Raw genomic sequence first — 11,820 nt, 5'->3', positions numbered from 1 at the left:
ATCAAGTCAGTGATCGGAATAGGAAAAATATGTATGCAATGTAAAAATAATGATTAATGTATATCTCTCCTGCGTGTGTTTGAAAGACCTTCTATTTATAGATGAGGAAACCTTGGCCTCCAAGGTTTCCTTTTTTAGGGTTTCCTCTTACCCTCAAGTCACACGTTTTGGGCCTCTAATTATCATGGGCTCGTTTTACCCCGAGCTGATACTGGGCCTGCGAGCTAAGGTACCTCATTTCGTCTCTGAGGTCGTACGACCTAACGACCTAACTCCGCCTTACTGGGCTAAGTTACCATGGGCTTTCCATTGTGGGCTTAATATCATTTGACCTTTCCATAATGGCCCGTATCAATATGCTACACCAGACAGATTTTTATTATTCATATACACACAAACACACACATCTATATTGTTGTGTGCATAACAAAAATTCATCGGATGCAGCATAGAAATAACCGACTTTTCTCCTACAAAATATTTTTCCTATTTTATGTGTTGGAATAAAATGAATAATTTATTCACACACATGTTTAAACAAAGTCATGACAGAAACTCGAGTAATTCGCAAGTTTCTTGAAATTAATTGATTATTTATTTAATTAATTATTTAAATATGACAGCCAACAAAAATAAATGAAAACAACAAAAGTGGCAACACTTGTCTTCTTTTCAGCTTTCCTCTTCTCTCTCTTTTCATTTTTTTTTTCTCTCAGCGTCAAATATTTTTCAATCTAATTTTTTTTTTCCGCTTCATATATTCTTGGCGAGGGTTTCAATTTCCAATTTGCTTTTTTTAATTTTTTCATGTAGGCATTCATATAACCCGTAACACATCAAGGTACAATCTTTCTTTTTTTTTCCCCATGATTTTCTCTTACATTTTCTGCAACCCCAATTTGAATTCTGCTATTCGTTTTGTCGTAAGAGCACGTTTTCTTGAAAACCCACGTGGGTTTTTTGCCAAAGATCTGTTCTTTACACAATTCTTGATCTGGGTTTTCACCTGTTGTTGGCAATTTATTTTCTTTTTTTATTTTATTTATTTATTTTATGTTTGTAACTGACTATAACATGTGTTCTTGATTGTGGTTGTCTGAAAATTCCAAGATTTGTGGGTTGTGTCTTTGCTTCAAGAAATCATTTTTAGTTACTGAAAATGTGGTTGTATGAATTGTGAAAAGGGAATTTTAATTGAGATTACATAATTTTGGTATTTGAATTCGAAAAGTCAAATTTTGCATAAATTTTTTTTTTGTTGAATTTTCCCAATGTGATATTGGGATTTTTTCGAGCATTTTCTGAATATTTTCGATTTTTATTGTGTTCTGATTTGGCTGAAATTTTTGCAATTGTTTTAGGGATTTTTTCGAAGATCCGTTACAGGTTTCAAGAATGCCTTCATCGGATAATCACAGTTCCGCCATTCCGTTCGCCTCCTTTCGCCGCTCAATCATGACTATAAGAACCGATCAAATCCACTCCGAATCAAGCCAAGATTCGAACATCCAAAACCTAGATTCTTTCCAAAGACAAATCTTCGCCCGTTTTCACGACCTCTCAATCGTAAATGCCACCGAATTCCTCTCGATTTCTTGGATACACAAACTCCTAGACTCGTTCACTCTCACCCAAGAAGATTTCCGAACCCTACTCTCCGAAAACAAAACCCTCCTCCCCAAACCGCCCTCCGACCGCCTAGTCACCGAATACTTCGACCGAGCAATCAAAGCAATGGACATCTTCAACTCCGCTCGCGACGGAGTTGAAACAATCCGCCTATGGCAGAAGCATCTCGAAATTGTCGTAACAGCCCTCGACTTCACTAAACAAAAAACAATAACCGAAGGGCATTTTCGTCGCGCAAGAAAATCGTTAATGGACTTAGCTCTCCTAATGCTCGACGACAGAGAAACGGGCTCGGTTTTCTCCAACCGAAACCGATCGTTCGGCCGTAACAAGGGCAAAGATCACCAGCGGGCCCCATCTTCGGGCGGACACTCGAGATCACTTTCTTGGAGTGTGTCCAATTCTTGGTCGGCTTCGAAGCAGCTCCAATCTATAGCAAACAATTTGATCCCTCCACGCGCTAACGAAATCGCTTCGACCAATGGGATCGCGACACTTGTCTTCTCCATGAGCTTTATCCTCATGTTCGTCTTGTGGGTTCTCGTCGCTGCAATTCCTTGTCAAGATCGAGGTGTGCAAGTCCATTTCGTGATCCCTAGGCAATCGACGTGGAGTACGCCGTTTTTCTTGATCCAAAGTAGGGTTGTGGAGGAATCGAAGAAGAGGGATCGGAGAAATTCGAGCGGTTTGTTGAAGGAGATTTACGAGATTGAGAAGTGTGTGAACAAGATGAGCGATTTGGTGGATTCAGCGCAGTTTCCGATTTCGGAGGGAGCGAAGGAGGAAGTGAGGGAGAGCGTGAGCGAGTTGTCTTCGGTTTGTGATGTTTGTAAGAGTGGATTGGATCCCTTGGAAAGGAAGTTACGGGAAACCTTCCGGAAGGTTATGCATTGTCGGACGGAGGGTCTTGAGTTTCTTGGAAAGGCTACCGAACCTTGATAATGGAGGAAGAAAATAAATTTGCAAATATTATATAAATTGCATTAGTTTCTTTTTTTTTTACGTCTCGATTTAAGGGTGACTCTCGCCGATGGTGATGAATTTTATCAGGTATATTTTTTAATTAATTTGTTGGGGCTGTCTTTTTCTGTAATGGGAATTTTTTTTTCGATTAATAAGTTTCCGTGACGATGATATCGCAATTTTTTTTGTTTTTCCGAATGTTACTAAAAATCTTTGTATGGACAGTCATTCTATACTTGTTTCTTGATATCTCGAGTGTGTGTCGAGCACGACTATTTTATAAGCAATAAAGAATCGATTTTTAACGTGGTTGGATGCTTCTTTTGCAGGTTTCTTTCGAAGGGTTGTTTTAATGTTGGACCTAAAAAAGAAAAAGAAAAAAAGAATGAAGGAATGAATCAAAGGTTAGAGAATCCTGTGAGATTATTCCTGGCATAAAGCTGGCAAAGAAAACTACATGTAATTGTGTGCTTCATTCTTGCAACTTGTGTACTTAGCTGTATTTTTGTTTAATTTGTTGAAAAAGAAATTTATTTATTTATTTATTTAAAGAAAATTGGAGTTGAATTTTGTGTGTGTGTGTGTGTGTGTGAGAGAGAGAGAGAGAGAGAGAGAGAGAGAGAGAGAGAGAGAGAATAGAACATTATCAAGAAAATGTTTGCTGCACATGACATTCTTTTGTCAATTATTATAGTGTAATTATTATTTTTTTTTTAATATTTGATTGAGTAAAACAATAAGATGGGTTGCTATTAAATTAGACAGCTTAGTTTCCCCCAACACACAAAATAGTGTTAAATTCAACAGAATCTTATATGTTCTGAAATGTTCTATATAGTATGTACTCGTTTTGTGCAAAAATGCAGTTCTTGATGCACCACGATCTAATATTTACAAGTCAAGAGACATATCTATAATCATCTGTTTCAAAATGTGGAGTTTGAATTTGATAAAACGAGTACAGACTGGAGAATATTTCGCTAATCTAGAAGATTCCAGTAAATTAGACGCACATGGGTGGACGTTGAAGGAGATTCATAATAATTGAGGATGGTGATTGTAATTAAAAAAATATAAGGGAGTTTTTCGTAATTTTTCCATACCTCTGGGATGACCGCCCTAAAAATTAATAAGTGCAATATCTAGTGAAATGTATGATAACATTTGTAGCACAAAAAAGAACTAGCAAACTACAATTAGGTGGTGAATTCCACCATCTATTTGTTGGTTCATTTTTATGTTAGTTCATCTAACCAACTTGCAAAACAAATTAATATTGTGAAAGTGAAATCTGCCAAATATTATGAATATGATGCTCAATATAGAGCAATACAACTGTTTACATACTAATGAAAAGAATCTATCACTACAAATAATGAAGAGGGATGTGATGAATGTCGTTTCAGTTTTAATAATGCCGTTTCACTTCAAACGTAATTTTGACCATTCTTTAATCTGCATTAGGCAAAACTCAAAACAAAAAAAAATGTAATTTTTTGAGTTAGATTTCTAATGAATACTTCCCACAAATTTTGACAAAAGATTGGATATCGGATGAGAAAGTTATTCATGAAGCAATGAAAACTTCCCACAAATTTGATAATTTGAGTTATCTAAAATTCAAAACGTCATATATAACTTTGTCATCCAACACCGAAATTAGCTGACTCCGGTTTAAATGAGAAAAGCTAACAGAACGAGCTAGAATTTCCGTTTTTGTTTTTCTATTTTGCCAATAATAACATGCAAACGACATTTAACATTTCAGTAACGAAAAACGACCTCAACACTAATAAATAAATAAATAGAGAGCAAATTGTCCTTTATTCATAAGACACAAGCCAAAAATTTGCTGCTTCAAAGAATACTACTACATTAGAAATTATTGAAAAAATCATCAGCACTGCATAAATAAAAAGAATACCTAGCTATGCAATATAACTAACTAGAAATGTAAAACTATATATATCTATCTAACTTCTCTTTTCGGTTACAGGTTTCTTCGACGGCTTCTCCATTTCGTCTTTTCTTTTCTCCCGTTACAGACGAACATAAATTGAAAAAAAAAAAAAAAAAAAACTTCATCCGAAGTCAAAATATAACAATTTAAAGCCTGTGCCAAGAATGTCGTCTCACAAAACGAAAAACGAGTTTCTGTTATACCTTTTCTTTATTGTCAAGCCGTACTATTCATATTGAACACACTCTTCGTAATACTTTTTTCGGTCTTCGCTTCTCTGTGACCGGTATTACATTCTCCATGAGCTGCACTTGGAGAAAAAAGAAATTATATAAAAAAAAAAAAAAAAAAAAAAACAAAAATCGAACATTTAGTGTTGATCCTAATCACGTCGAAATTCAGAAAATAAAATTTATTGTTGAGCTGCAGTATATCATCTAAAGCACAAAGTGTTTAAGTAATTAGAGATTGACCCTTCACAGGCAACTTATTCCACGATATTGAAACCCCAATATACATCGTTAAGCATTAACGTAAGCTAACTTATTCGCTGATTAAGGAACTGCACGAACGAGACCAATCTAAATGAAAAATACACAAGACCGGTTCAGTTACATCAGTAGTACTTCAATCTAGTGGGCTTCAGCGCTAATATACGGGCTTTACGTTTAAAATATTATCGTAAAAAACGTGTAATACAATCTACATTAAATTTATAGTCTGTATGTATCTGTAAATAAGCATTCAACGAGAATGTTCGACAGGTTTCACGTAGCGACCAGTAAATATAAATTACGATCAGCATTAGCAAATTTATTACCTGCGTATATCTCTCTCTGTTGAGTTCGGCCTGCACGTAACGGAGTTTTATTGAGAACCTTCGACATATGATATAATAAACGAAAAATGGAGAAATTCCGGTTAAATTAATAAGCCGAAATATCATAATATATTAATATATTAAAATATTGCTCCTTGGTAACAAAATTACAATAAATATCATTACACAAACAAACAAGTATCTGAAAATCATTTAACAATTTCATTCAAGGTTAAATTCTCAATTTTTAATAGATTAATAATATATATATAAATACCTCTTCCTTCAAAAGGCCAGCATTATCCTCCTCTAGTTGTGCCACTAGTGATTCCAACTCTACTGTATATGCCTTTGAAGAAACAATAAATAAATGGAAGAAATTATTAATACAAAAAACATTACATATATAAGTATATATATACATACACATATAGATACAGACCTGCTTTCGCTCCCTAGACCGAGCAGCGGACTCTCTGTTCTTAATCATGCGTCTCTGCTTTTGCTGGGTGGCCTTGTCGAGCGGCGCCTCCTCTACGGCCGCCCTCCTCTTCCCTTTCCCACTCACCGCCGCCATTCCACTCCCAAATTCCACACCGAAGCCACTCCGCACGCACGCCGCCGATGCAAACTGAGCCGCCGGATTCATCATAACCGTTTCGATTCCAAAAGCGCCGCCCACCGCCGACCTCGTCGCCATCGCGAGAACGCCGACATCCTCCTCGTTCGCCGCCCTAGCCTTCGCGATCAAATCGTCCAGAACCATAGCCGTGTTGTTCGGAGCACCACCGCTCATAAAATCCCTCCAGCCACCAGCCACCACACGATTCGCGTCCCCGCTCCTCATTTCTCCACCGTCAATTGCGGACGATCGCACCCCGACGCCGCCATCTCCGCTTCCGCCGCCGCCGTTGCTCTCCAGAGCGAAGGAATCGGATTCGGTGTACATGTTCCGGTAGTAATAATCGGAGCCGAAACCCTGACTGTGAACAGAGTGGAGAGTTAACGGTGGTGGCGATGGCTGACGTGTCAGATCCGGATTGGGCGGTGACCTGGATGCCATCACCTTCGACGACGCCATCTACAATTTTTTTTACCTGCCTGCCGATTTTCTCGGATTAATTTGAATCGGATTTTTCTTAAATTGAAAATCGAGAAAAAAAATTGAAGTCTGAAATGGCGTATGTAGATATTATAGAGATGACTGATAGATACATACAGTGTACGTAATTACAGAGAGAGAAGATGCAGATAAGTTGGACGTTGTATTGTTAATGCCACTCGCGAGTGTAAATAAAGTTTGTACATACTCGCTCTGCAATTTTAGAAACATTAAAATGTAGGGTAAATTACAACCAACCCTTTGAGGCAGGTCAAATTACGAAAAATTCCCTTTTGTTTGGGTAATTACAATAATTTCTCAATTATAATTTTTCTTACACGTTCACATTTTCGATATCAAATTTAGTGGAATCTTCTAATTTATATGAAATAATCTCAATTTTGTATCCGTTTTATCCCACTCGAGCTCCACATTTTGAAGCAAGATGATCATAAGATGTGTTTTTTGGCTTGTATATATTAGATTGTGGAGTATCATAAACTGCATTTTTGCACAAAACGAGTACAAGCTAGAGAACATTCCACGGAATATAGAAAATTATGTTGAATTTTATACCACAATGGTGGACGTGTAAGAAGATTCATAGTTGATGGGTAGATGTAATTATCTAGATAAGAGGGGAGTTTTCGTAATTATAAAAAGTCGGTAGTAAATTGAGTATAAGGGAGAAAGAAAGAGGCACAACTTTTATACACAACCATAGGGGTACTTTCGTCTCCAATTGTCAAACATCTAGTGCAATGCTCGGTCGACTTTGAAAATTGACGGATTCTTTGACATGGCTTACCGGCGGGGACCGTTTTGTCGCATTTTATAATACAAGGGTATATACGCGACATTAGTAATAGTACAATGGTGCAATTTGTATTTAATCCTATAAATTATTGCACTTATTGTAGATTGAAAAAACAAATACTGTACATATTTTATGAAGGGTGTTTCTAATATTTAGTACTAATAGATAAATATAAGTAACAACATATAATAGGACGTTTCATATAATTGCATTTAGATTTATATATTTAGCTCATAAATTGTCAAATAAAATGATTGTTTATTTGATTGAAATAGGGAAGAAAATCAAGATTATTACATTAATTGGAAGCCAATTTCTAGTGAGGACGAAGAAGTGAGACCACGCACCTGGGTAGCGCGTAGTCATAGGATAGCGGGCTCTTATTGCCGGAAATGGCATTAGGCGCTTAAGAATCGGACTTGCCGTTTTGGGGTTGACTTTGAATTTTTGTAATCATAAAAAATGTGCCGGCCCGAATACGAGGCCGGTTCATGACAAAACGACAAACACTTAAATAAGCAATTAGTTTTGCTATTGCCCATTGGGTTTTTTACTATTTCAAAAGATTATATTGCAGAGTCTGCAACTTTAGTTAGGGGTGAGCAAAATGACCGAGAAATCAAAAAATCGAACTGAAAATTGTGAAAATTGAGCCGATGTGCACCGTCCCGATTTAAAATTGCATTGACGGTAAGAGCAACTCCAACAGTTATACTAAAATTTGTAATTTTTTATCTAATTATTATACACAATGAAGAGTGTTTTAGCACACATTTTTCTCTGACTCAGTAGTCATTTATATTTTAACACATAACTTTAAAACATCAGTTTTGACATCACTACTCATTACAATATTTTTTTTATATACATAATTATTATACTTTATTATTAGATTTTTGTCATTTCACCCTTTTGGTCTTTTAAATTTGAATACTGGAATTTAAAATATACCAAGTGTTGTACGATTTTTCATCAAAAGTTGTAAAATATGCTAAAATTTAGCATATAGCACATCTTTTGGAGATGCTCTAATTAGTTTTGGAAAATCAAAAATATCGGTTTGTGTATGGAGAATAAAAAAATTATCGAACCGATTACCTGAACCGAACCGATTTATACAGAACGACGTCGTTTTGATATATAGTATTTACCATCTTCCCCTAGCTCACATCTATCCTTCAAACGCCTCAATGAGACATTTTCTTTATTAGTTAATTTCTGGTTGTGAGATGTTTTTTATAAGTTGATTTTGGGTTGTTATTTGTTAATTTTCTCAAACAAATGTAATAAAAGTTCAAATTCACTGTTAATCAAATATCGGTTTTATGCCGAATCGATTGATGAAACTGAAACCGAAAATAAATCGAATTGATACCAAAACCGATTAACACCGAACCGAAAAAGGCGATATATTTGGTTCTTAAAATATGAAAACCCGATATTATCGATACGTGTTTGGTTTATTGCAAAAATCGAGCCCCACCGACCCGTCCACACCCCTACTTTTAGCAAGATAGAATTTTATGATTTTAATTTTCTAATTTAATATAGGTGAAAAATGAAAAGATACCAATATTATTTTTATTTAATAACTAGATTAAATTAAAGCAGAAACTCACTACAATCCCTATATCGCCAAACCTTCAGCAACGAAGGCGGAGGAGGTGACAACGCCGGTTGCGGCGAAGAGTGAAGAGAGAGTGCGTCTCGTCGCCGGAAAACCAAACGACACATAATATTTGAACTTATTATTATTAGAAAAATGAAATTGTTATTGTTAGTAAAATTTGAACTTATTCAAATTAAAAAGGGTAAATTACAAACACCCCCCTGAGGTATGACCAAATTACAAAAACACCCCTCTTGTTTGGATAATTACAACCACCCCCCTCAACTCATCAAATTTTGTGGAATCTTCGAGATTATATGGAATATTATCACTTTTGTACCCGTTTTATCCCATTCAAACTCTACATTATGAAGCAAGATGGCCATAATATGTGATTTTTAGCTTGTATATATCAGTTTGTGGTGCATCGAAAACTGTATTTTTTACACAAAGAGTACAAACTAGAGCACATTTCACGGAATCTAGATGACTATGTTGAATTTAGCACAATAAAGGTAAGAAAAAATCATAGTTGAGGGGGGTAGATGTAATTATCCAAACAAGAGGGGGGGTTTTGTAATTTAACCATACCTCAGGGGGGTGTTTGTAATTTACCCAATTAAAAATGTAATTACTAAAATTATTCAGACATTTGCCGAACTCACCACATAATATTTCAGTTGGATTTAATCCATGGTAGATATATTAGGCCAAACGGGTGGATGGGTCCCACAAGTTTCCCTCTTTTATTTATTTTTTGGGTAAATTACAAAACTCCCCTTGAATTTAGGCTAAATTACGAAAAACATCCTATATATCAACATTAATACTAAAATCTCCATAATGTTTGTTTATGCTTTACAAAAACCCCTTTACGGTATCATTTTTTACAGAATCCTTTTCATTTTAGGGAATATTTCCCAAAATATGCTGATTCTATTTCCGTAGGCGTGACTTTTTTTATGTTACTTTTTCAAGACAAAAATTTATCCTCATAGATATTTTTGCAATTTTCTTAACTTTGGGGTCACTAAATATTAAATTTATAATGTCTTAATTACTTATTTTTATTCTAAAATAAGAATCAATATTCATTAGTGTATTTTTTTTTTTGAGTAAACATTAGTGTATTCAAGTTTATAAATATTTATGAAGTCTATTTGCTATAAAAATTATACGTCAGGGGAGGAAGTGAACCTACAAATCATATTGTTAATTTTGATTTTTTTTTCCATATTTTTAGCTACTTTATATTCATACATTTCAAAAAATATTTCGGGGGCACCGCCCCCAAACCCCCATAATCTTTTATTTCATCATTTTTAGAAAAAATGATTTATATTTTTTTAATACATTCAATTTCGAGCGCTCATTAATAAAAAAAAAATGGTTTATCAAATAGGGGCCCATGTTTTCAGTTGTTCTTTAAACCTCGCCTAGGGCCCCCGAATTCTCAGGAACGGGCCTGATCGAGGGTATTTTCAATGTTGATAATTATATATAGATTATCCTGCTAGAAATAGATCACTTTAAATAAATGAGGTAGGATGAGCTGGAAGAGCAGAGTGGATCACTGGCTTACAAGCTTGATGACCTTGAGATACATGCGATCATAGAACACGTAAACTAAGCCGGGGGTTGATCCGGCGGAAACCCCTCCGACGCTCAAGTCAGACGTGCGGATAGTGGAAATAGTCCAGATAATACAGTTGGTAGTCTTGCTCAGATAATAGGACGTACCTTTAATAAATGAATTAAAATGTTATTTATACCTTAGTTGAGATTGCTAGGTCCAAACCTTATTTGAAGGTGATTGAGCCTCGGTGATAGTGGTCTTCAATATTGAGCTCGTGGCCCAATAGGTAAATAAATTATAGGCCCATTGGGTGAGCCAACTAGGCATATCAATAGGTAAGGGTGTTTTCGTAATTTAGTTTAAGTTTAGGAGATTTTCGTAATTTACTCTTTATCTTTTCTTTATATTTTTCTCCAAATCAGATACTAATACGATAAAATCCAACTCAGAGAGAGAATAATTTAAAATATTTTTAAAAATCTTAATCCTTAAGCTGGTGAAATTAACGTAAACAGATATCTTTAATAGCAAACATGCACTTTACGCTAAGCTGAAATTACCTTCTCACCCTCGAAAATATCTGTTGACCAAGAGCTCAAAAGTGAAAAGTCCAAAAATCTAGATCCTACGCCAAGGGCAATTTAGTCAATTCGCAAGAAGAAAAAACAAACGGCTTTCATCTCTTCCGTGCCCCATTGGTTAGTACTAATTCCTGTTTATTTATAAGCATCCACTGTTTCCCCCATATCTCTCTCTCTAAAAAAAATATATATATATATATATATATATATATATATGAGTAAACTGCAAATACTACCCCTATGTTATCTCGAAATAGCGAAAACCCCCCTATGATAAATAAACTAGCAAAAACCCCCCTGTGAAATTTAGTCAAAGGCAGAAACCCCCCTAGCTGATTTTTTAGACTTGAAATGACAAAATTGTCCCTCAAAATGTATTTATATATATACATATTATATGTATATTTATTCTTTTTAATTTATTTGTTTAGAAATTAAAAAAAATAGTAAACAACTAAATTGATTATTTTTTAAATAAAATAATTAAAATATTTATAAAATATAAGAATTTATTAATTGCAAGACTCAAGGGGTATTTGTGTCTTTTTATATCAAGTCAACCTTCAAATAGTTCCATAGGGGGGTTTTTGCTATTTAAATAATTTCACAGGGGAGGTTTTTGCTAGTTTATTTATCACATGGGGGTTTTTGCTATTTTGAGATTACACAGGGGTAGTTTTTGCAGTTTACTCATATATATATATATATGTCTCTTTCTCTCTCTAAATATATCACGACAAAAAACTGAAGTAAAAATCCAGAG

At 35.0% G+C, this 11,820-nt stretch overlaps 1 protein-coding gene and 1 non-coding gene across 3 annotated transcripts; one reads left to right on the top strand and one right to left on the bottom strand.

The window, feature by feature from the left end:
- Nucleotides 1–621: 621 nt before the first annotated feature.
- LOC105960159 (protein ROH1D) lies at nucleotides 622–3,137 on the top strand. Of its 2 annotated transcripts, XR_001172993.2 has the most exons (3): nucleotides 622–841; nucleotides 1,362–2,679; nucleotides 2,922–3,137. It is a non-coding gene; the product is annotated as a protein ROH1D (transcript). The 2 variants fall into 2 exon arrangements; XR_016029609.1 differs by lacking the exon at nucleotides 2,922–3,137 and having other exon boundaries at nucleotides 700–841; nucleotides 1,362–2,839.
- A 1,252-nt stretch (nucleotides 3,138–4,389) lies between these two features.
- On the bottom strand, nucleotides 4,390–6,637 carry LOC105960129 (bZIP transcription factor 12). The gene is made up of 4 exons (XM_088814156.1): nucleotides 5,815–6,637; nucleotides 5,650–5,721; nucleotides 5,373–5,402; nucleotides 4,390–4,857 (listed from the first exon to the last, which is right to left on the bottom strand). The coding sequence occupies exons 1-4, from the start codon at nucleotides 6,451–6,453 to the stop codon at nucleotides 4,783–4,785; spliced, it is 816 nt and encodes a 271-aa protein (XP_088670282.1). The 5' UTR covers nucleotides 6,454–6,637; the 3' UTR covers nucleotides 4,390–4,782.
- Nucleotides 6,638–11,820: the final 5,183 nt, after the last annotated feature.

Source organism: Erythranthe guttata, chromosome 14 (genome assembly GCF_056151865.1).
Source record: "Erythranthe guttata isolate IM_541 chromosome 14, IM_541, whole genome shotgun sequence".
In the NCBI taxonomy this organism is placed as follows: Eukaryota; Viridiplantae; Streptophyta; class Magnoliopsida; order Lamiales; family Phrymaceae; genus Erythranthe; species Erythranthe guttata.
The sequence above is the reverse complement of the archived record's forward strand: the minus strand, read 5'-3'. Positions and strand labels throughout refer to the sequence as shown.